At 40.2% G+C, this 27,075-nt stretch overlaps 1 protein-coding gene across 4 annotated transcripts in view; it reads right to left on the reverse strand.

The window, feature by feature from the left end:
* The window catches only part of LOC133641848 (tetraspanin-18B-like), a 179,611-nt gene that overhangs the window by 12,112 nt on the left and 140,424 nt on the right, over positions 1-27,075 (reverse strand). For 3 of the 4 annotated variants that reach the window (XM_062035917.1, XM_062035920.1, XM_062035919.1), the window contains 4 exons: positions 17,164-17,259; positions 7,544-7,738; positions 5,305-5,379; positions 5,129-5,221 (listed from right to left, as the gene is read on the reverse strand). In XM_062035917.1, the coding sequence (XP_061891901.1) occupies positions 5,129-5,221; positions 5,305-5,379; positions 7,544-7,738; positions 17,164-17,259 (459 nt within the window). Of the gene's footprint in view, positions 1-5,128; positions 5,222-5,304; positions 5,380-7,543; positions 7,739-17,163; positions 17,260-25,525; positions 25,696-27,075 lie in introns of those variants that run through there. The other variant, XM_062035918.1, reaches the window with a different exon arrangement.

Raw genomic sequence — 27,075 nt, forward strand, 5'->3', positions numbered from 1 at the left:
GGAGAGTCTGACATCTTCAGGAAGTTTATTCCAGCTATGTGTTGCATAGTGACTGAATGATGATCTCCCTTGATTTGAGTTTACTCTTGGAACCGCTAACAGATTGGTCTCAGAAGATCTTAGTGATCTAGAGGGCGTATATAGTGGGAGCATATCAGTGATATACTTGGGCCCTAGACCATGTAGTGATTTATATGTGAGCAGGAGGATTTTGAAATCTATTCTCTGATGTACAGGGAGCCAATGTAAGGATTTAAGAATTGCTGTAATGTGCTCACATTTTTTGGTCTTTGTTAGAACTCTAGCAGCAGCGTTCTGAACAAGCTGTAGCTGCCTGACACTTTTTTTGGGAAGACCTGCAAGGAGACCATTACAATAGTCTAGCCTACTGGTAATAAAGGCATGTACAAGTTTTTCAAAGTCTTGAGCTGACATGAGCCCTCTTTACATTTTTGAGGTGATAGTAGGCCGATTTTGTTACTGATTTGATGTGACTGTCGAAATGTAAATCAGAATCTAAAATAACCCCAAGATTTCTGGCTTTATTTGAGGTTTTCAGGGACAGTGATTGAAGGTGTTGGATGACTTTAAACCTTTCTTTTTTAGCACCAAAAACAATTATCTCAGTTTTATCTTCATTTAGTTGTAGGAAATGTTGGCACATCCAGTGTTTGACTTGCTCAATGCACTGGCACAGAAGATCTATGGGGCGATAGTCATTTGGTGATAGCGCTACATAGATTTGGGTGTCATCGGCATAGCAATGATGGTCAATGTTATTATTTTGCATGATTTGTCCTAGTGGGAGCATATAGATGTTAAATAAAGTCGGCCCCAAGATTGAACCTTGGGGGACTCCACACGTTACGTTGGTTGGTTTATGTCTACGCCTGCAGACTGTCTCGACATAAGCGGTCCTCAACATAACCAAACTGGCCATTGCTCGCTTTATTTAGTTGTGGCTAATTCCTCCATTTGTGCATATTGTATTTTGAGTTTGAAAAAAAACACAGCAACTTTCCTACATTTGTACTTCAGGAACCAGTGCCAGTTTATGATTGAATTGAAGTCTTGTCCGGTTCTATTTGACTCGTACGGGACAACTATAGGGAATCCTTGTACAGAATTTCTCATATCCTTTAATTTTGCTCCTGTTGTCTTGAAGTGAATACAGCTGTAAAAACATCAGACCACAGAAAACCCCCTGGACCTGACTTGATTGAGCCTTATTTTAATTTTAAAGCTGGCAGTTTGATTTTACAGCAGAGCCACTTTCAATCCTTTTTAATGTGTCAATTAAAAACAAAGACATTCCATCGGTTTGGAAATCTACTTTTGTCCTCCAGCAGTTCTTACAAACTATAGGCCAATATCAAATTCATGTGTCTTATCAAAGAGTTCCTCTATTCAAGTACAATTATTTCTTAATATCAGGCTTCAGAAAAAAGCACAGCATTGTCACTGCGACAATGAAGGTGGTAAATGACATCATTGTCGTGCTTTTGTGTCCCAAAAAGCGTTTATACCAAGCTATTTTAAAACACAGGTGGTTTCTCATTGGACTGTCAGAACATACGGCCGCTTGGTTTTCAAACTATTTACAAAACAGCACCCAGTGTTGTTCAGAATGTGTCACTGTTCATAATGGGGTGCCTCAGGGATCTGTTTTGAGGCCCCTCTTTTATCTTGCACATCAATGATCTCTTACATTTCTCTGACGCCAATATGCATTTTTATGCTGACGATACAATTATTTGCTTTGGATCATCCGTTGAACAGGCGGTTAAAGGCCTACTGAAATGATTTTTTTTATTTAAACGGGAATAACAGATCCATTCTATGTGTCATACTTGATCATTTCGCGATATTGCCATATTTTTGCTGAAAGGATTTAGTAGAGAAAATTGACGATAAAGTTCACCCTTTTGCTGGCTGATAAAAAAAAGCCTTGCCTGTACCGGAAGTAGCGTGACGTCACAGGAGCTAGTATTCCTCACAATTCCCCGTTGTTTACAATGGAGCGAGAGAGATTCGGACCGAGAAAGTGATGATTACCCCATTAATTTGAGCGAGGATGAAAGATTCGTAGATGAGGAACGTTACAGTGAAGGACTTGAGAGGCAGTGATGGACGTATCTTTTTTCGCTCTGACCGTAACTTAGGTACAAGCTGGCTCATTGGATTCCACACTCTCCTTTTTCTATTGTGGATCACGGATTTGTATTTTAAACCACCTTGGATACTATATCCTCTTGAAAATGAGAGTCGAGCACGCGAAATGGACATTTAAAGTGACTTTTATCTCCAAGAAAATACATCGGTGACACACTTAGCTACTGAGCTAGCGCGATAGCATCGTTCTCAAATGAAGATAGAAACAAAATAAATAAACCTCTGACTGGAAGGATAGATAGAAAATCAACAATACTATTAAACCGTGGACATGTAAATACACGGTTAATGATTTCCAGGCTGGTGAAGGTTAACAATGCTGTGCTAACGACGCCATTGAAGCTAACTTAGCAACCAGACCTCACAGAACTATGTACTCTCTCCTTTTTCTATTGTGAATCACGGATTTGTATTTTAAACCACCTGGGATACTATATCCTCTTGAAAATGAGAGTCGAGCACGCGAAATGGACATTTTAAGTGACTTTTATCTCCAAGACAATACATCGGTGACACACTTAGCTACTGAGCTAGCGCGTAGCATCGTTCTCAAATGAAGATAGAAACCCATCAACAGCCGTGCTCACCTGCATTCCAGCGATCAACGGCACGACGAAGGACTTCATCCGTGGGTTTGGCGGCAAGCATCGGCTAGTAAGTAGTCCTTGTTGTGTTGCTGTAAGTATTGTAATGCCCCGCAGTGGAGAAGGAGTCACACAGACGAGGAAGCGCTGCTCAATCGCTTTATTAAAAAGCGGTAACTGGTTGTAGTTCAAAAAGTAACGCACACACATACACGAGCTGCTGTTAGCCAAAACTCACGCTCACACACTCAAGTTCTCCGCCAACTCACTCGCGCATGCGCGTTCCCTAAACCCTTAAAGACACAGTACACTAATGCAAATATCACAGATATTACAGTATTGTACTTAGCCGCTAATACACCGATCGATCCCACCTACAACGTTCTTCTTTGCAGTCTCCATTGTTCATTAAACAAATTGCAAAAGATTCACCAACACAGATGTCCAGAATAATGTGGAATTTTGTCGAAGAAAACAAGAGGCCGATGGGGTCCAACCACTTCCGTTGCTTTTGTGACGTCACGCGCATAAATCATATCCAAAGGAGTTTTTCAACCGGAAGTGTGGCAGGAATTTTAAAATGTCACTTTATAAGTTAACCCGGCCGTATTGGCATGTGTTGCAATGTTAAGATTTCATCATTGATATATAAACTATCAGACTACGTGGTTGGTAGTAGTGGCTTTCAGTAGGCCTTTAACTCCCTGCAGAAAGTTTTTGTTGCTGTACAGAATTCACTTTATTTACTTAAAACTGGTTCTCAATGCTGACAAGACAAAAGTTATGCGCTTTTCTAATCGTAGGAAGGGGCCTAATGTCATAGAAGTGGTGCATGAATATATATACCTTGGTATTTTAATTGACGCTCTCACTTTTAAACCTTTTATTGATAAACTGGTGAAGAAACTAAAACTTAAATCGGGGTTTTTCTTCCGTAATAAGAAATGTTTATTTTTATCAGCGCATTATGGTGATCTTTTTTTATATGAATGCTACTTGTTCCTGTCTTCAGATGGTGGACTTTGAGGTTCATCACAAACTAGAGTCATGACACACCACTGCGACTTGTACTCTCGGTTGGGATGGCCTTCTCTGTCCACTAGGACGGTGTCATTGGTACGTTCATTTACAAGGCTCTTCTGGGACTATTTCCCTCTTACATTTGTACATTGATTACACACAGGATTACGGACTCTTATGCAATGAGATCCAATGATCAGCTGTTGCTGTCTGTCCCTTTTGCTCGCACTGAACTGGGGGAAAAAAATGTTTTTCTTTGCAGCTCGTTGTGCTTGGAACATGTTACAAAAAGAGACTGAGCTGACTCAATTCTTTTTTTTAATCCTTAAAAGGTTTTTAAATCTAAACAGAGCATTTGAAAGAGCCTCAGTTATCCTGAACAGTTTCACCTGTCCTGTCATTTTAATGTGGATGTCATTTTATGTGGAACTTTGCAGGCTCTTGGCCAGGACTCCCTTGAAAAATAGTTGAATTTCAAATTTATAAAAATAAATAATTTATATATATTTATCATTTTTTATACACACACGCACACGCACGCAGGCCAAAAGTTTAAAAACACACCTTCTCATTTCAATGTGTTTTCTTTATTTTCATGACTATTTACATTGTAGATTGTCACATCAAAACTATGAATGAACACATGTGGAGTTATGTACTTAACCAAAAAAGGGGAAATCATTTAAAAAACATGTTTTATATTCTAGTTTCTTCAAAATAGCCACCCTTTGCTCTGATTACTGCTTTGTACACTCTTGGCATTCTCTCCATGAGCTTCAAGCACACCTGTGAAGTGAGAACCATTTCATGTGAATACCTCTTGAAGCTCATCCAGAGAATGCCAAGAGTGGGCAAAGCAGTAATCAGAGCAAAGGGTGGCTATTTTGAGGAAACTAATATAAAACATGTTTTCAGTTATTTCACCTTTATTTTGTTAAGTACATAACTCCACGTGTGTTCATTCATAGTTTTGATGCCTTCAGTAACAATCTACAATGTCAAAATGTTATGACAGACCGTTTTTTAAGGCGGTCTGTCATACCGTTTTTAGCATTCAGACATTATTGTGAGGTTTTGTATTAGTGTTCCTAAAAATAGGACCCTTACACACATTGTACAGCAGATTGTCACAGCTTATTACATAGATAGATATACCGGCCCCCTGACATATTGTCTAAACGTGGCCCCCCTCCGAGTCAAAATCATTTCCCAGGCCTGATATAACAGGAACTTTTCAGTCACAAGACCAGGGTGGACTGGGACTTTTAAACGGGACAGACCTAAGCAGGTTCCCCGGTTTAAACATCGCTCCAAAACATGGTACATTTCTCAGAAGTGTGCTCAGGCCTTACGTCGCGCATGATGTCATCCCATTCGTTGCTAAATAGTACATTTTCTCCTCCATAGTTTTCTTTAAGTTCTTTTGCAAAGAAGTCCTTGTAGAGCTGAAACAGGCAAGAGCACACAAAAGGTTTTAGTACACACATGACTTTCAATGAGAAAATGAAAATGCAGCAATCTAACTTACTTTCCCAAGGTTTTTGTAGAGCAAGATGGCACAAACCAGCTCCAACACAAAAATCAAGAGGACGACTGTGAACGACTGTAAACAGACCAGTGAGACAAATCAGAGGTAGAAAATGTCGATGCTTACAGGGAAAAGAGCACACCGGTCAGCAAAGCTCAACACCAATTGTAGGAAATGTGCTCTTCTAAACCTTCTAGGAGAGGGGTGCCCACACCTTTTCTGCAGGCGAGCGACTTTTCAACTGACCAAGTGGAGGGGATCTACCTCATTTATATAGATTATTTATGAAAGAGAAGTTTTTGTTATAATTCCTTTCTTTCATGAAGACAAGAGTGACCCGATTCTGATGACTTGCATTGATTGGAATCAGATAGTAGTGATAACAACCACATTTCCATGGAGAAAAAAAGTCCTCCTTTCTGTCCAATACCACATGAAAGTGGTTGCTTTTTCCCCATCTTATTTGTCCAGCTTCCATATTCCTTTTTATACAGGCGGCAAACTCCGTAGCTTGCTAGCGTTTGCATGCCAGCTTTTTGAGACTCTTATTTTGTTAGCGCAGGCAGATTAAAGGCCTTTATTGTGAAGATAGGAACTGTGCAGTCGGTCTTTAAGAGTTTTGACGGCAGGTACGCCGCGAGAGTCTGTTGAAATATAAAAAGTGTTTCTCGCCTTCCTGTCGGTCATTTTTTCTTAATAATAAGCTAACAGCAGCCAGTCTAACAAGACCCTCGGGTAAGCTGTGAATGTCAATCAAGTGACGAAAATGTCGTCTTGAAGATCGATGATCGCTAAATTTTCAGGTCTATTTTTTTTAATGCCCTCCGCACGCGACGTAATGGACACCCCTGTTCTAGGATCTACCAATGCAATTAAACCCCAGGGTCTCTAATTAGTGCCAAGTCAAAAAAAGATACTGGCATGTCATTTTTATTAACTCCCCAAGGTGGCAGTAAATGCATTTAAATTAAGAGTGGGCAACATCCAGCTCCTTTATCAACCACTTAGTGCACTTTTAAATGTTGGTTGTGCTCCCCAACTGTTGGTGTGAAACTTTGCAACACTCACACCGAACTAAAGATAGTTGCCTTTTTTTTATCTGATAGGCAATCGGCGGATGAGCTGCCAAGCCCAGACAATATTCACCACCGCTGTGTCCCAATGGCTAAGATTCCCTCAAAAAGAATGCACTCGGGAGTAGGGTTGCACAATTCCGGGAATATTCAAAGTTGGAAACTTTCCATGGGAATTAACGGGAATAATGGGTAATTAATGGGAATAAATATTGAATACAACATGCTAGAACTTGCAGCATTATTATTAGCTAAAACAACCTGGTTTATGCAAATTCAGTAGAATTTCAACCCTTCACGGTGCATTCCTCCATCACATGCGCAGATAATTGCCAGCATGCTACACACTACAGCAGGGCTATTGAGGCCACACTAGTATTTGAGCCCAATGACTTCATCCAGTCAGGTAAGTTTTGATGACATTACTGAGGTAAATATATTTGATCTATGGTATTTAAGTTTAATATTTACTGTATGACTGTAGACTACTCCAGCAGACTTCCACTCAAGCTAGCTAGCTGTTCCTGTACTTGTTCAATGATTTTGGGGCCAATATCTCTAGCTAGCTAGGTTTATGTACCACCACAGTCTCATAATGAACCGAAAATATTTCTCCGTTAGCCGTGATGCTAATTTCCTCTGTTTGATTATTGTGCACAAGCCACTTAATTAAAAAAAGAAATACAATTGTCGCATTCAATAACACAAAGTGTCAACAAAACTAGCAAATTCCAAAATGTAGTAAGATTAGCTTTATAAATTTTTTTTAACTGTGTTTACTTTAGTTCAGGGGTGCGTAAACTTTTTCCACCAAGGGCAACATACTTAAAAGTCAAAGTATGCAGGGACCATTTTGATGTAAAAACCATTACATGTTAGGTAGACCACAAGGAAGTGTTTTACATTTAGAAAAAAATCATAATACCACCCTTTTAATGCGCCTTTTGTATGAAAATAGACCTGAAAAGACCGGCTCATCGGCAGTGGGCCCTATAATCCGGAAAATACGGTGTTAGGCAAAGTAATTTTTGTTTTGTTGACTGCATAACAAAATCCCACTAATGGATGAATGTACTCCACTTATGGGAGCTCAATAGTACCCATGGCTACCATCTCAAGTTAGAACCCTGAACATGTGCACAATATCATCATCATTGTTGACTTACAACCATGAGCAAAAACTTGTTTTCACGGGCGGCCCCGGTGCATCCCACGATGCCCAGAAGGAAGAGCACGCCTCCCAAGATCAGGAAGCCATAAATGGTAGGGTTCAGCAGGGGGTTGATCATAATGACATGTTTGAGTCCTGAAGTGTCCAATAAGACCCACACGGTAGCGGCGAGAAAGAGAGCACCCACCAGCTGACAAAAGAGAAAAAGGATGGGTTAGATACAGTTTTAAAGTATTAGACGATACTTAGCAAACTGGATCAGTTTCTCACTTGTTGGTTGTTTAGAGTGTAAGGATGGAAATGGAAATACATATTTATATTAGGTCATTTGTATATCCTGTAATATAAATCCAAAAATATAATTTTTCTAAACATAAAATTAATGCAGATTTTACCAAAAAATATGGATATACATTTTGGTACCCGTACCAAATTATTGGTATTGGGACAACTCTAACTAAACATGTAATAATAATACAATTTGTCAATCATTTCCTATTATTGGCTCTGATTTAAATCCTTTGGGTCTTGCCCTTAAAGCCCTCGTGTCTAGGAACTTATTTCCTGAAAACACTTTTTTTTTTTAGTGATAAAACATTTCGATCTAGCTACTGTAGTTAGATTCAAGAGGTAGTCACCTGAAATGGTTTTCACTTCACAGGTGTGCTTAAAGCTCATCGAGAGAATGCCAAGAGTGTACAAAGCAGTAATCAGAGGTGGCTATTTTGAAGGAACTAGAATATAAAACATGTTTTTTATTTATTTCGCCTTTTTTTGTTAAGTACATAACTCCACATGTGTTCATTCATAGTTTTGATGTGACAATCTACAATGTAAATAGTCATGAAAATAAAGAAAACACATTGAATGAGGAGGTGTGTCCAAACCTTTGGCCTGTACTGTATATCCAGTTCAGATTTCACCGTTCTGAATCAATTCAGATTTTTTAAGAAGCAGAGTCAATTTTTTATTACCGTATTTTTGGGATTATAAATCGCCGTTTTTTTTTATAGTTTGGCCAATTTATACTCTGGAGCGACTTGTGTGAAATTATTAACACATTACCGTAAAATATCAAATAATATTATTTATGTCATTCACGTAAAAGACTAGGCGTATATCAGCAATCGTCACACACACACACACACACACACACACACACACACACACACACACACACACACACACACACACACACACACACACACACACACACACACACACACACACACACACACACACACACACACACACACACACACACACACACACACACACACACACACACACACACACACACACACACACACACACACACACACACACACACACACACACACACACACACACACACACACACACACACGTCAACCAATACAAATTTGCCGGGGGCGTGTCACGGCAGAAGTGCATTGTGAAAAAAAAGATGCTACCTGCTACTACTTCCGTACCTATGAAAATTGATCATTTCAACATTGGCGGTAACTTGTAAAAAGTGAGAAGGTCTTTAAGGCAGTCCTGCGCAACCTGTGGGAGCAGTGGATGATGGATGGAGAGCACAGCTTCACGGCAACCGGGAGAATGCGCCACGCAACTTTTCTGGATGTCATTGGATGGATCGACAAAGCATGGGCTCCAGTGACAAGCGAATCCATCTTGTTCGGATTCAGAAAGGCTGGAATAATTGGAACTGCAACTGACGATGACTCTGACGTAAGCGACGAACCGATTGAAGAGGATTGTCTACCTTTGGCAGTGTTTCCCACACATTCATTTATTTGTGGCGGTCCGCCACGAAAGAATTAAGGCTGCGACAAAAAAATTTTTATTTTATTTTGTCCTGTCCAGCTTCTCAGGCAAATCATATAGTTGATGTAGATGCCCATATAGGCTGTTCACATTTACTTTACAAAAGAGAAGTGTAGGATTAAGATTTTTGGAGCTTTGTTCAGTGGATCAGATGTTTGATGAAGCTTTGTGTCTATCTACCACCACTACTGTTTTCTGTTTATTTGTTACTGACTGTGGCAGGACACCTCTGCCTCCGTTTCACTTTATGTTGCTGGTAAATAATATGGCTGTAGTGTAATTATTCAGTATGCACTAATTAAAGGGGCAGAGCTTTAAGAGACATTTTAGCTTTTATATTTTTATAAGATATATTTTTTGTAAGAACCACAATTAATACATATATTTCGGTGAATAACTTATTGTTCAAATCTGTATATAAATATGTACATAAAGTGTTGTAATTATATTGTAAAATGGATGGATGGATGGACGTTTAAAACAAAACTGTTATTATTAATTAGTAAGTATGATTTTCTCTAAAAAGGCTCAAAAAATGTATATCACTGTACTCCATCCATCCATTTCTACCGCTTATTCCCTTTGGGGTCGCGGGGGCGCTGGAGCCTCTCAGCTACAATCGGATTATGCAAATTACCCGATGATGTCATGCTGACCACGCCCATAGCCGCGCCCCCACCGCCACAGGTATCGTGGCAGTTTATGGGAAACACTGTTTGGAGTTGGCAGAGTTGTTTAGAAGCGACACCGAGGAAGAAGAGTTCATGGGATTTAGCGATTAGGAGTGACAGATTGTTTGCCCCGTGAAAACCAGGCACGTTCTCAGTTGGTTATTTATGCCTCATAACATACACTTATTCAGCCTGTTGTTCACTATTCTTTAGACATTTTAAATTGCCTTTCAAATGTCTATTCTTGCTGTTGGCTTTTATCAAATACTTTTTCCCCAAAAATGTGACCTATACTCTAATGCGACATATGTTTTTCTCCTTATTATGTATTTTCGGCCGGTGCAATTTATACTCCGGAGCGACATATAATCCGAAATATACGGTATATGAACTTTACTATGAATGGTAGACCCTGGACAAGTCGCCACATCAACGCAGGGCCAACACGGATACATTCACACTCACATTCACTCTCTAGCCAATAAGCCTAGCCGCAGTACACGTACAACCCAGGAAATCCCGAGCCCGCGAATCAAACCGAGGACGAGGACCTTCTCACTATGAGGCACGAGCGCTAGCCACTCCACCGTGCTGCCCGGAAAATGCTGTTCTAATACTTTTGATATATATATATATTTTTTCACACGCAAAAGTGATATTTTGATACAAAAATGAAAGTTTAAAAACGCTGACCTCCATGTTTTCGCAGAAATGTGCCATGCCTGTACAGAGGAAGAGCAAGCAGGAGGAGGCATGCTGATAGCTAAGATAGCCACTCCACTAGCTAGAAACAACACAAGCAATAAAACGTTTATTTATGGTATTGTGACCATAATACTACCAGTTATTTGGTATTGTTAAATGTGCCTTTTATTTATTTATTATATATATATATATATATATACACACACACACATATACTTCGAGTGGATCTAGCATAATATTGTGAAAGTCCAGTCCATAGTGGATCTAACATAATAGTGTGAGAGTCCAGTCCATAGTGGATCTAACATAATAGTGAGAGTCCAGTCCACAGTGGATCTAACATAATAGTGTGAGAGTCCAGTCCATAGTGGATCTAACATAATAGTGAGAGTCCAGTCCACAGTGGATCTAACATAATAGTGTGAGAGTCCAGTCCATAGTGGATCTAACATAATAGTGTGAGAGTCCAGTCCATAGTGGATCTAACATAATAGTGTGAGAGTCCAGTCCATAGTGGATCTAACATAATAGTGTGAGAGTCCAGTCCATAGTGGATCTAACATAATAGTGTGAGAGTCCAGTCCATAGTGGATCTAACATAATAGTGAGAGTCCAGTCCACAGTGGATCTAACATAATAGTGAGAGTCCAGTCCACAGTGGATCTAACATAATAGTGTGAGAGTCCAGTCCACAGTGGATCTAACATAATAGTGTGAGAGTCCAGTCCATAGTAGATCTAAAATAATAGTGTGAGAGTCCAGTCCATAGTGGATCTAACATAATAGTGAGAGTCCAGTCCACAGTGGATCTAACATAATAGTGTGAGAGTCCAGTCCATAGTAGATCTAAAATAATAGTGTGAGAGTCCAGTCCATAGTGGATCTAACACAATAGTGTGAGAGTCCAGTCCATAGTGGCTCTAGCATAATAGTGTGAGAGTCCAGTCTATAGTGGATCTAACACAATAGTGTGAGAGTCCAGTCCATAGTGGATCTAACATAATAGTGTGAGAGTCCAGTCCAAAGTGGATCTAACATAATAGTGTGAGAGTCCAGTCCATAGTGGATCTAACATAATAGTGTGAGAGTCCAGTCCATAGTGGATCTAACATAATAGTGTGAGAGTCCAGTCCATAGTGGATCTAGCATAATAGTGTGAGAGTCCAGTCCATAGTGGATCTAACATAATAGTGTGAGAGTCCAGTCCATAGTGGATCTAACATAATAGTGTGAGAGTCCAGTCCATAGTGGATCTAACATAATAGTGTGAGAGTCCAGTCCATAGTGGATCTAACATTATAGTGTGAGTCCAGTCCAAAGTGGACCTAACATAATAGTGTGAGAGTCCAGTCCATAGTGGATCTAGCATAATATTGTGAAAGTCCAGTCCATAGTGGATCTAACATAATAGTGAGTCCAGTCCATAGTGAATCTTACATAATAGTGAGAGTCCAGTCCACAGTGGATCTAACACAATAGTGTGAGAGTCCAGTCCATAGTGGATCTAACATAATAGTGTGAGAGTCCAGTCCATAGTGGATCTAACATAATAGTGTGAGAGTCCAGTCCAAAGTGGATCTAACATAATAGTGTGAGAGTCCAGTCCATAGTGGATCTAACATAATAGTGTGAGAGTCCAGTCCATAGTGGATCTAACATAATAGTGTGAGAGTCCAGTCCATAGTGGATCTAACATTATAGTGTGAGTCCAGTCCAAAGTGGATCTAACATAATAGTGTGAGAGTCCAGTCCATAGTGGATCTAGCATAATATTGTGAAAGTCCAGTCCATAGTGGATCTAACATAATAGTGAGTCCAGTCCATAGTGAATCTTACATAATAGTGAGAGTCCAGTCCACAGTGGATCTAACACAATAGTGTGAGAGTCCAGTCCATAGTGGATCTAACATAATAGTGTGAGAGTCCAGTCCATAGTGGATCTAACATAATAGTGTGAGAGTCCAGTCCATAGTGGATCTAACATAATAGTGTGAGAGTCCAGTCCATAGTGGATCTAACATAATAGTGAGAGTCCAGTCCATAGTGGATCTAACATAATAGTGAGAGTCCAGTCCATAGTGGATCTAACATAATAGTGTGAGAGTCCAGTCCATAGTGGATCTAACATAATAGTGAGAGTCCAGTCCATAGTGGGTCTAACATAATAGTGTGAGAGTCCAGTCCATAGTGGATCTAACATAATAGTGTGAGAGTCCAGTCCATAGTGGATCTAACATAATAGTGTGAGAGTCCAGTCCATAGTGGGGCCAGCAGGAGATCTTCTTGAGTGGAGACAGGTCAGCAGCGCAGACGTCCCCAACTGATGCACAGATGAGTGGTCCACCCTGGGTCCCCACTTTGGACAGCTAGCACGTCATCTGTGGTCACCGAATCTGTGCCCCCCCTCCCCATGAAGGAGAGGGGGGGGCACAGATATATATGCCTTCAGTGACAATCTACAATGTAAATAGTCATGAAAATAAAGAAACCCCATTGAATGAGAAAGTGTGTTTAAACTTTTGGCCTGAACTGTATATACGATGAGGTGGCGACTTGTCCAGTGTGTACCCTGCTTTCCGCCCGTGTGCAGCTAAGATAGAGAAAAGCGGTAGAAAATGGGTGGATGGAACGTTAAATATTGTTTGGGCTCCTTAAGAGCCATATTGTTATTTCAGTGTTTCCTTTTTAATTTGTAACGATTTCATCGTGTTTTTTGTGATAAAATCAAAACGAGGGTTGCAGGTTTACTTCCTGTTGTAGACACCTGTATGTAGATTGATCACCAAATCATTTTTTACCAATTTTTGCTTGACTGGTTGCATTATCGCTGCAGCTGTGCAACAAGCACATCTGATCGGTGATGTGAAGCGCTTTCGTTTGGCTAAAAGAATGGTGATAGATAACCTCTTTAAACTGACCATCCCCCTCCTCTAGACTCTCAGAAACAAGATTACCCTCGATTGTCTGATAAAGACTGATACTCAGGTGCCAGTCACAAATTCCACATGGCAGACTCAAACGTGCGTGAGCACACTGAAATCTAATCAAAAGGACAGCTTAATAGAATCAAGATTGGCCCGGGCTAATGAGATGCAAATGCAGCTTCATTAGTCAGTCATGGGGTCTTAAATCATTCCATCCACACAAACTTCACAAAAGACTAGGGTTACACGATTTAGAACATGGATCTCAAACTCGTGGCTTGCGGGACGATATTCTATGGCCCCCCAATTTTAAAAAAGTCTAATGTTAGTGTGGCCCACAAGTTTTATATGAATGGCACTTTCCAGTGTTGTGTGCAAAGCTGAACCAACCTACCTACCAATCACATTGGGGTATATAGACATAACACTAGAAGTAAACCTTTATTACAAGGGAAACATTGTCATCTAAAGTGTACAAGCTTTAGTATAGCCTGTAGAGGACCGATGATCTGGAATGAGATTGACAGCTTTATAAAATAATCACATTCTTGTGAATGTCCTGGGTATGACGTTAAACTACATCCAGGCATGAGATGGGAGGTTGTGTGTGGGGTTAGTGAGTCCCAACTAACGTCTATAAAATGCACACAAAGAACCGTTTGCACCTTCTCTTGTGACTGGCGGGCGGTCAGCGCCATAAAGCTGAGCGGGTCCCTGGGTAATTGGGGCGCGGACAACCAACAGGACAGACTGAGTTCAACAGCCCAGTAAGGCAATTAGTCTAGGAGAAGGATCTGATATAAAATACCCCTTCCAAGCCAGCGTGGAAGGTGTAGGCTAATAACCAGCATGAAGAGTACGCCAAGAGAGATCGTTCACTATGGCAGAAACATGCTGAGGCTTTCGTCCAGCAGTGGACTGACAACGGCTGCTGATGATGATGATTCTTTGAACATTTTTAAAAAGCATTTTAAGTAACATTTATTGCGACCTTATGCTTAGTATATCTAGCACACCCGTTTATGGCTGAGGAATTCACATTAGTCGCATAATTTTGGTCTTGACCTCTGTATGTATGATGAGATTTGTCTCAAATCTTCAAACCCTTTAATCAAATTTGAATAATAGGATATTGAGACTGATTTGGTGGATTTAAAGAGTACATCCATCCATCCATCCTCAACCGCTTATCTGGAATCGGGTCACGGGGACAACAGCTCCAGCAGAGATCCCCAGACTTCCCTTTCCAGAGCAACATTAGAAACTTCCTCCTGGGGGATCCCAAAACGTTCCCAGGCCAGAGAGAAGTAATCCCCCCATCTGGTCCTTGACCTGTCCTGGGGTCTCCTCCCAGTGGGACGTGCAACGAGGACCTCCCTAGGGAGACGCTCGTGAGGCATCCGCATGAGATGCCCGAACCACCTAAGCTGGCTCCTTTCCAAGCGAAGGAGCAGCGGCTCTACTCCGAGTCTCTCTCGGGTGACAACTTCTCACCCTATCTCTAAGGGAGATGACAGCCACCCTTCTGAGGAAACTCATTTCAGCCGCTTGTATCCGCGATCTTATTCTTTCGATCATGACCCACACTTCATGACCATAGGTGAAAGTAGGAATGTAGATAGCTCGGTAGACCGAGAGCTTTGCCTTCTGGCTCAGTTCTCGTTTCGTCACCACAGTGCGGCAGAGAGACTGCAATACTGCCCCAGCTGCTCCGATTCTCCGGCTGATTTCCTTCTCCATCTTTCCCTCACTCGTGAACAAGACCCCGAGATACTTAAACTCCTCACCTGGGACAGAGTCTCGTTCTCTACCTGGACAAGACCCATCCCTTGTCCAAAAGTGTGGTTTTAGAGCCCTTGCTATGCGTAGAGGTAAGCCCCACCAGATCCAACCGGTAGCGCTCCACCTCCCGCACCAGCTCAGGCTCCTTCCCCACCACAGTAGAGACTTTCCACGTCCCAAAAGTCAGCCTCTGATGCCCCGAATTTGTCCGTCTGGAGCCTCCACTTTCACTGCCATCCAAGTGGCAGCGCACCCGACCCCACTGGTTCTGACGCGTGGCGGTGAAGATGGTGTGTCCACGTAGGTTCTTCGGGCTGTGCCCGGCGAGGCTCCGTGACTAGCCCGGCCACCAGGCGCTCGCTGACGAGCCCTGCCTCCGGGCCTAGCTCCGGAAGAGGGCCCCGGGCTTCCTCCGGGCCGGGTTACACTATATTTCTATAGTTCTTTTTTTTTTTTTGGTTTCTATGACTACGTTTACAACTTGTTTACAACTTACTTTTAATTTTTCCAAGTACAAGCACTGTCGCAGTGGTTTCTTGTAAAAGTTAGTGTTCGTTCTGCCTGGGCACCACCACCCTTTTGCGATCTGACGTCACCCTCACCCGAAAGAATCGTTAAAGAACAGTTTGAAAAAATGGCAAAGGATTCCAAGGAATTGATACACTTCCGAACTACTACTACTGACAGTAAACTATAGTGATGACTAGAGGTGGGAAACTTTGGCCACCTCACGATTCGATTACGATTCAGGAGCTACGATTCGATTACGAAATCGAATATAGGAGCTGGTCTGTTGCAATCAGCCAAATTTCAGAAACGTCTGCATTACTTTATTTACAATAAATAAATCGATTATCGATTTTATAATCATCTATGTCTGAAATGCGACGCGGCTAAAAATGTATTATTTCCCCCACCTCTAGTGATGACATTTTATGATAAAAAAAATCTTGTCGTTTTTGTCATCGTTTACAAAATCAGGAAATACGTCCCTGGACACAGGAGGGATTTAAGGGCAAAAACTAAAGGATTTGATAGTTTTAAATCATTAAAATAATAATATTTTTACACTGCCACCCGTGTTTTTGTCAGATTATAATCGTAATCAAAAATTTAATCATACAATGATCTAGAAAATGTTAGTAACAGTATAAGGACTTTTAACATTTTAAACCCTTTCTAAACAGCTTTTATATTTTGTTTTGGTTCCATTATATACCACATAATAAATTGTGATATCAATTATTATCGTAGGAGGCTGCCATATACAGTACAGGCTGAAAGTTTGGACACACCTTCTCCTCATTCAATGTGTTTTCTTTATTTTCATGACTATTTACATTGTAGATTGTCACTAGGCATCAAAACTATGACACTTGTGAAGTGAAAACCATTTCAGGTGACTACATCTTGAAGCTCATCGAGAGAATGCCAAGAGTGTGCAAAGCAGGAATCAAGAGCAAAAGAGTGGCTATTTTGAAGAAACTACAATACAAAACATGTTCAGTTATTTCACCTTTTTTTGTTAAATACATAACTCCACATGTGTTCATTCATAGTTTTGATGTGATAATCTACGATGTAAATAGTCATGAAAATAACGCATTGAATGAGGAAAAGGTGTGTCCAAACTTTTGGCCTGTACTGTACATCGCATTAAAGATTGAAAGCAATAAAAACCCATCCCCACTAAAGACTACATGAATTAGATGAGAAATACTTACAGATATGATGGAGTTGAAGAAAAACATGAGGTACTTGATGCAGCTTATACAGTCGCCCGTCATGGTTGTCCCTCGTGCGGATGCCTCTCCCTGACCCTGTAAAATACACATGCTTTTTAATGAGTCGAAACAAGTGCCATATGCCAGGTTACAAGACACCATTCAAATGAGAATACAGTGTTTCCCATAAACTGCCAAGATACCTGTGGCGGTGGGGGCGTGGCTATGGGTGTGGTCACCATGACATCATCGAGTAATTTGCATAATTTACTACAATTACGGTATATGATTTTCTCTAAAAAGGCTCAAAAAATGTATACTTACTAATTAATAATAACAGCTTTGTTTTAAACGTCCATCCATCAATCCATCCATTTTACAATATAATTACAACACTTTGTGTACATATTTATATACAGATTTGAACAATAAGTTATTCACTGAAATATATTTATTAATTGTGGTTCTTACAAAAAATATATCTTATAAAATATAAAAGCTAAAATGTCTCTTAAAGCTCTGCCCCTTTAATTAGTGCATACTAAATAATTTAACATTAGCCTACTACTATAACCATATTATTTACCAGCAACATAAAGTGAAACAGAGGCAGAGGTGTCCTGCCACAGTCAGTAACAAATAAACAGAAAACAGTAGTGGTCAAATACAAATAAGGCAACAAGAGAAGTATCCTACACTTCTCTTTTGTAAAGTAAATGTCAACAGTCTATATGGGCATCTACATCAACTATATGATTTGCCTGAGAAGCTGCACAGGACAAAAAAAACAAAAAAAAAAACAATTTATTTTTTTTAAAATTTGTGGCGGACGTAATTCTTTCGTGGCGGGCCGCCACAAATAAATGAATGTGTGGGAAACACTGGAATACCAATAAAATATTTCAAAGACAGATAGCTGGTTGTGTTGGTCCAGCAGAGGAGAAATGCCTCATTTATGAATGTCTTTTCTGAGCACTTACATTCAGGTTCGGACTACAGACTCCAATGTGAAGTTGCTGACCTCACCACAGTGACATTTGAAGTCATATTACATGCTTCCCAGTCATGAGGACAGATGGTAGCTCTTGGTTCAAGTGAACAAAAGGGATATCTAGGGACATTTTGAAGATATGAGTTGCCCCAATGCCCATTATGAGAACATGTATAGGCTTTACTATGGAGCTTCTTCTTAATGTAATGAGCAGCTGGGGCCCTGTGTGCCCATCTACCAACTATCTGACACAAGCACACTTTCCCTAATGAGAGCCTGTCTGGATAATAAAAAAAACCTTTAGCCTTAGTAGACAACGAGTATCAACAGTATCAATGAATCTGTGGATCCTCCATCGGACTTACCACTAAGCCTTCAGAGAAGCATTTGTTTAACCTACACGCTGTAGATGACTCGTTTTCCCAGGGAAGTGGATATGTTTTGAAACAAGCAGTGGTGCAGTTTAAATTCTAGTCTCAGGGGAATATCTTATAATAAATCTTATATTTTGGGGGGCAAAATTATTCGTAAAATAGGATGACGGTAAGCTAGAGCCTATCCCATCTGACCGGGTGAGAGGCAGGGTACATCTTGCTTGTATCTGGAACTTGACTTACAAGTGCCCCAATTTAGGAGTGTTTTGAGATGAGAGTTGTTTCTGGCCTAATTGGAATGCTTTAAATTTGGGTTACAAGCCTCCCCACTGCTTTTAGCATTGATAATGCCCAAAACATCCGCTCTTACACCCTAGCTAAAAATCATAACTTTTTCCCAGCTGTTGGCCCCATTTTGAAAATTCCTAGCGCCAACACTGATGGAGTATTGGTGCGTGCAAAACAGCAGCAGGCGGCTGTGGCCTGCGGGCCGGTTGTAATACTAATCTCATATCATTCCGGGGGCCATACATAATTCATTCGCGGGCCAGGGCCTTGACTTTGATACATAGGTGCATTGATGTGCCCTAAATCTGACAATCTAAGTGTCAGTCTTTGCCTTGAGCTATCCAGTAATTGCATAGTTTACATCAGCAGCCTCTCTTGTTGAAAGTATCCAAACAACAGAAGAATAAGTGATTATTACATTAACAGAAGTGTAGATAGAACATTTTGAAACAGAAAATAAGCAGATATTATCAGTAAATAAACAAGTAGATTAATAATTCATTTTTCACCACTTGTCCTTAATAATGTTGACAAAATAATAGGTAGATAAATGACACAATATGTTACTGCATATGTCAGCAGACTAATTAGGAGCCTTTGTTTGTTTACTTACTACTAAAGGACAAGTTGTCTTGTATGTTGACTTTTATTTAAGGAAAAACTTGCAATAAGAAACTACTTCCATAACGTAAATGACCGCCATAAACGCCATAACCACAACACCAAGGGGAGCTCCACAAACCACGTTAAACCCAGATTCCGATCTAACAAAGGGCTTAACTCATTCTCCTTCTATGCCACATCAATATGGCAAAAGTGCATCTCTACCCTCCTTCAAAACCACACTAAAAGAACACCTCCAGGCAACTACAATCCTAGACTAACACCCTCCCCCCACCACATCCCACCTCCCCGGATTGTAAATAATCATATGTAAATAATCAAATGTATATACTTGTTCTTATGCTTTCTGAGCTCACTATGTTCACTGCTCGCCGTACATATCCTACCAAGTGAGACCTACACTGTTACAATGTCCATTTCTCAGATGATATAATTGTTGATGACTATGCTGATATCAACCAAACCTAACACCCCCGCATCCCATCTCCCGGATTGTAAATAATGTAAATAATTAAATGTATACACACTGATGATTAACTTGTGTGATGACTGTATTATGCTGATAGTATATATTTGTTCCATGAACTGATTAACGTGGACCCCGACTTAAACAAGTTGAAAAACTTATTCAGGTGTTACCATTTAGTGGTCAATTGTACGGAATATGTACTGTACTGTGCAATCTACTAATAAAAGTTTCAATTCTGTACTGTGCAATCTACTAAAAAAAGTTTCAATCAATCAATCGAAACAACAGAAGAATAAGTGATTATTACATTTTAATAGAAGTGTAGAAAGAACATGTTGAAACAGAAAATAAGCAGATATTAACAGTAAATGATCAAGTAGATTAATAATTCATTTTCTACCACTTGTCCTTAATAATGTTGACAAAATAATAGAATGATAAATGACACGATATGTTACTGCATATGCAGAGGTGGGTAGAAACGCGCTACATTTACTCCGTTACATGTACTTGAGTAACTTTTGGGATAAATTGTACTTCTAAGAGTAGTTTTAATGCAACATACTTTTACTTGACTATATTTAGAGAAGAAACGCTACTTTTACTCAGCTCCATTTATCTACATTCAGCTCGTGACTGATTTTTATCGATCTGTTAATGCACACTTTGTTTGTTTTGGTTTGTCAGACAGACCTTCTAAGTAGGATCTATCGCATGCCTGCGTTTCACCAATCAAATACAGTCACTGGTGACGTTTTACTCCGTTTCACCAATCAAATACAGTCACTGGTGACCTTTGACTCCGTTTCACCAATCAAATACAGTCACTGGTGACGTTTGACTCCGTTTCACCAATCAAATACAGTCACTGGTGACGTTTGACTCCGTTTCACCAATCAAATACAGTCACTGGTGACGTTTGACTCCGTTTCACCAATCAAATGCAGTCACTGGTGACGTTTGACTCCGTTTCACCAATCAAATACAGTCACTGGTGACGTTTGACTCCGTTTCACCAATCAAATACAGTCACTGGTGACGTTTGACTCCGTTTCACCAATCAAATACAGTCACTGGTGACGTTTGACTCCGTTTCACCAATCAAATACAGTCACTGGTGACGTTTGACTCCGTTTCACCAATCAAATACAGTCACTGGTGACGTTTGAGTCCGTTTCACCAATCAAATACAGTCACTGGTGACGTTTGACTCCGTTTCACCAATCAAATACAGTCACTGGTGACGTTTGACTCCGTTTCACCAATCAAATACAGTCACTGGTGACGTTTGACTCCGTTTCACCAATTAAATACAGTCACTGGTGACGTTTGACTCCGTTTCACCAATCAAATGCAGTCACTGGTGACGTTTGACTCCGTTTCACCAATCAAATACAGTCACTGGTGACGTTTGACTCCGTTTCACCAATTAAATACAGTCACTGGTGACGTTTGACTCCGTTTCACCAATGAAATGCAGTCACTGGTGACGTTTGACTCCGTTTCACCAATCAAATGCAGTCACTGGTGATGTTTGACTCCGTTTCACCAATCAAACAGAGCCAGGCGGTCACATGATTAACAAGCTTAAGCTTACATGAACTCAACATCAAATTTGAGGATGCACAGTCGGGTAAATAACGTTAGTAGATATTTTAGCTGTCACCGTAGGCTGATGTTAGCTTCCTTGCTATGAATCTGTCAAATGTACATCGTGTGGGGACATTTATTAACGCACCGCGGCCTCATAGACACACACACACACGTACAGTTACACACACACGCACAGAAACACCAATCAGTGTGTTCCCAGGTGCAGCCCACACCTATCAGTTTATGGTTTGCGTAAAGGCTAACTTGGTTTGCGTAAAGGCTAACTTGTTATTTTCCTTTGTAATCTCTGCCTACTGAGCCTATGGTGCTGTTAAGTTATTGTGGCTCAATTTGCCTTAATTTTTTTTATGTTAATGTATTATTATTTAATATATATTATTGTTTTAATTGCTTGAGATATTCCTGGCTCTGAATTTGCTCATTGCTTGATTGATTGATTGTGACTTAGTAGGTTGCACAGTGAAGTACATATTCCGTACAATTGACCACTAAATGGTAACACCCGAATAAGTGATTGATTGATTGAGACTTTTATTAGTAGGTTGCACAGTGAAGTACATATTCCGTACAATTGACCACTAAATGGTAACACCCGAATAAGTTTTTCAACTTGTTTAAGTCGGGGTCCACTTAAATTGATTCATGATACAGATATATACTATCATATATACTATCATTATAATACAGTCATCACACAAGATAATCACAATGAATTATTTACAATCCAGGGTGTGGCATAAGAAAAAGTATCTGCATTTGATTGTTTACATTTGATTATTAACAATCTGGGGAGGGTGTTAGTTTAGGGTTGTAGCTGCCTGGAGGCTATTTTTATGTTTTTGTGCATTATTTGTTGCCGTCATCATGAAACAAACAGGTTACTCATCAGTTACTCAGTAGTTGAGTAGTTTTTTCACAACATTCTTTTTACTTTTACTCAAGTAAATATTTGGGTGACTACTCCTTACTTTTACTTGAGTAATACATCTCTAAAGTAACAGTACTCTTACTTGAGCACACTTTCTGGCTACTCTACCCACCTCTGTGCATATTAGGGGTGTAACGGTACGTGTTTTGGTACGGGGACTTCGGTTTGGTACGGGGGTGTACCGAACGAGTTTCTAAGCTAAAGTCTTAACAAGCTGCTTTGCTTCTTCTGCCTCAGCACCCAGCATTGTCCCACCCACACAACCATCTGATTGGTACACACAAAGCGGTAACAGCCAATCAGCAGTGAGTATTCAGAGCGCATGTCATCAGTGCTTCTGCGGTGGGGTTAGCAGATAGGTGTTTAGCAGGTGAGCATCAGGCAGCATACTCTCCCCAAATGATAATAAACACCTTCCAGTCAACTACTAGTAACATCACTATGAGCCCGTTGACCTTCTAGAAACTTAAACTGCAGCTCAGCTCGCTCGCAGTCCTGGCTAGAGGTCAAGGCTAATTCGCTTTTAGCGTAGCGTTAGCTCGTTTTGCGGTGTGTGTGTGTGTGTAGTCTCTCCTATTGCTCATTCTTATTGCTTGTACTATTTTTTCAGCTACACACTACCGTTCAAAAGTTTGGGGTCACATTGAAATGTCCTTATTTTTGAAGGAAAAGCACTGTACTTTTCAATGAAGATAACATTAAACTAGTCTTAACTTGAAAGAAATACACTCTATACATTGCTAATGTGGTAAATGACTATTCTAGCTGCAAATGTCTGGTTATTGGTGCAATATCTACATAGGTGTATAGAGGCCCATTTCCAGCAACTATCACTCCAGTGTTCTAATGGTACAATGTGTTTGCTCATTGGCTCAGAAGGCTAATTGATGATTAGAAAAGCCTTGTGCAATCATGTTCACACATCTGAAAACAGTTTAGCTCGTTACAGAAGCTACAAAACTGACCTTCCTTTGAGCAGATTGAGTTTCTGGAGCATCACATTTGTGGGGTCAATTAAACGCTCAAAATGGCCAGAAAAAGAGAACTTTCATCTGAAACTCGACAGTCTATTCTTGTTCTTAGAAATGAAGGCTATTCCACAAAATTGTTTGGGTGACCCCAAACTTTTGAACGGTAGTGTAGTTACATTAATCATTAGAAATGCAGCAGCCCCCCCACACATCAACCCCCTCCCTCCGTGCATCGTTTGAGATGGGCGGGGTTTTGTGGTAGCGGGGGTGTATATTGTAGACCGGATTAGTTAGGGCTGCATGGGATTCTGGGTATTTGTTGTGTTGTGTTACGGTGTGGATGTTCTCCAGAAATGTGTTAGTCATTCTTTTTTGGTGTGGGTTCACAGTGTGGCGCAGATTTGTAACGTAACAGTGTTAAAGTTGTTTTATACGGCCTACCGTCAGTGTAAGCTGTGTGGCTGTTGACCAAGTATGCCTTGCTGTCACTTACGTGTGCAAGCAGAAGCTGCATTCAACATGCGGCTGAGCAGGTACGCTGTTAGAGCAGGCTGTACAGGGCCCTAAAAGCAGAGCCATCACGCCCTGAAATTCGGGAGTCTACCGGAAAAATGGGGAGGGTTGGCAATTATGACGCTATCAAGCGCCATTAATTTAAAACTCGCGGACCGCAGTAACATTACATTTTCATATTAAGGTGCGCGTGTCTGAGATCCCTGGTTAAAACATAGCACAAAGCAAAAAAAAGCTTTGTATGCAGTGTTATTTCATTTTAAATTTTCAAAAAATTGGGATTTTATTATAGAAACAAGTCTTGCTTTTCTTTTACTGTGAAACAGAAATTGGTGGAAACAACCTTCTTACCTGTTATTGACTATGGACATGTGTTGTACATGAATGCTACTGCTGGTTGTCTCCACAAGCTGGATAGTGAGTACCACGGTGCACTGAGATTTATCACCAACTTACTCACCATTGCGTATTATACTCAATGGTTAACTGGACATCTTTATGTGCTCGACGCCTCAATCATTGGTATGTTTTCATCTACAAAACCATTCTGGGTATCACTCCATCTTATCTGTCTTGTCTTTTAACAAAGAAACAAGGAAGTCACAATCTTCGTTCAATGAATGTTCTGCAATTTGTCGTCCCCAAAGTAAGAACTGAACTGGGCAAGAAAGCATTTAGGTTTTCAGCAGCGAAGGCTTGGAATAAGCTACAATCCAATATTCAACTTCAAACCCTTGTTACGTTGAATGAGTTTAAAGCTTCTGTGAAAGGACTGCAGTCTACCTTGTCTGTATGCACATGTGTTATGTCAGCAAGTTCTAATGTCGTAAATGTGATGTTTTATGTATTTGTTTACTGTTTTTAATGTAACCTTGCTGCTGCCCTCTTGGCCAGGTCTCCCTTGGAAAAGAGATCTTTGATCTCAATGGGATTTTACCTGGTTAAATAAAGGCTAATAATAATAATAATAATAATAAAAGACTTTTGTGGCTCCCATTGTTTACTTTAATTTGTGAAACTTGTCAAAATGGCTCTTTGAGTGGTAAAGGTTGCCGATCCCTGCCCGAGTGCATATGTCAGCAGACTAATTAGGAGCCTTTGGGTTTTTTTTACTTACTACTAAAAGACAAGTTGACTATTTTATTTAAGGACAAACTTGCAATAAGAAACATATGTTTAATGTACCCTAAGATTGTTTTGTTAAAATAAAGCCAATAATGACATTTTTTGTGGTCCCCTTTATTTAGAAAAGTAGCAACATATAGTTCTCGGGACAACACTAATGCTCGATTACCCACTGGCACAAATGTGTCCTATGATTGTATGCATGCTCCACATCAACTGAAACCGAACACGTTATTTTGAATAATTGTTGAATTCACGGGTGTCTGACATACTTACAAACTTGCTGAGCACAACCTTAGTAGTTGTTATGTGTTCGTTGTTCGGTAATTTTGACCAACAATCAACTAGTAAGAGTGTTTTTGGGCAAAAGTTAGCCGGCCGGAGTCCACAGCGTACGAGCTGGCTGCTCGATAAAGGCCGGAGGACTTGTGCGACGTGCGGCGTGACGTCCGCTTCTGTGCTCACCTTTGTCGGCTTCGGCCCACGCAGACACGTTCCATGTGTGCGGGAACATGGCACTCTCATCCGTTTGACGTGGGCGGCACGCCTGCTTTCTCGTTGGTCGAGTGTGGCCGACACGCCACGGCGGCGTGGGCTCGCTTAAAACGCCAAACGTGCGGCGCGCTGCTGACGTCATCAGCACGCCTGCTTTGTTTGTTTTGGATTAGAGCGTGACGTAGGAGGTTGGACCCGGAAGACCATTTTTAGTCTTTTTTTGTTGTTGAATATTTAATTTTATTGAACAACAAACTTACATTTATAATAACACTCAACAGTCAAGGCGCTTTCAACAACAAGGAAAGAAAACAAAAGCAAATACATATAGAGGATTAAATATTAATAAATAATAATACAAATAAATAAAGTTAAAGTAGCAATTAGGGCTGTGAATCTTTGGGTGTCCCACAATTCGATTCAATATCGATTCTTGGGGTCACGATTCGATTCAAAATTTAAAAAAATTAAATTCAACACGATTCTCGATTCAAAAACGAATTTTTCCCCGATTCAAAAGGATTGTCTATTGATGGAATACATAGATTTCAGCAGGATCTACCCCAGTCTGCTGACATGCAAGCAGAGTAGTAGATTTTTGTAAAAAGCTTTTATAATTGTAAAGGACAATGTTTTATCAACTGATTGCAATAATGTAAATTTGTTTGAACTATTAAATGAACCAAAAATATGACTTATTGGACACAGTGTGTTGTCAAGCTTATGAGATGTGATGCAAGTGTAAGCCACTGTGACACTATTGTTCTTTTATTTTTTATAAATGTCTAATGATAATGTCAATGAGGGATTTTTAATCACTGCTATGTTGAAATTGTAACTAATATTGATACTGTTGTGGATAACTACTTTTGGTTTGATCTGTGTGGTGTTTGTGTCTCCTCTCAATGACTCTGTTTGTTGCACTTCTGAGTGTTGCTGGGTCGGCTTTGGTTTTGGAATTGGATTGCATTGTTATGGTATTGCTGTCTTTTGTTTTGTTGGATTGATTATATTAAAAAATAAAATAAAATAAAATAAAAAATAAAAATCCATTTTTTAAAAATGGGAATCGATTCTGAATCGCACAACGTGAGAATCGCGATTCGAATTTGAATCGATTTTTTTCCCACACCCCTAGTAGCAATGATTGACACACACACACTAGGTGTGGCGAAATTATTCTCTGCATTTGACCCATCACCCTTGATCACCCTCTGGGAGGTGAGGGGAGCAGTGAGCAGCAGCGGTGGCCGCGCCCGGGAATCATTTTTGGTGATTTAACCCCCAATTCCAACCCTTGATGCTGAGTGCCAAGCAGGGAGTTAATGGCTCCCATTTTTATAGTCTTTGGTATGACTCTGCCGGGGTTTGAACTCACAACCTACCGATCCCAGGGCGGACACTCTTAACAACTAGGCCACTGAGTGAAGGGCTACCTAAATCACTTTAAATGTTTTTAACAGAGATATCAATTTAAGGGCTTTTGTACTCTTAATCATTCTCCAAGATTTGATTGATAA

This window comes from Entelurus aequoreus, linkage group LG24 (assembly GCF_033978785.1).
Source record: "Entelurus aequoreus isolate RoL-2023_Sb linkage group LG24, RoL_Eaeq_v1.1, whole genome shotgun sequence".
NCBI lineage: Eukaryota > Metazoa > Chordata > Actinopteri > Syngnathiformes > Syngnathidae > Entelurus > Entelurus aequoreus.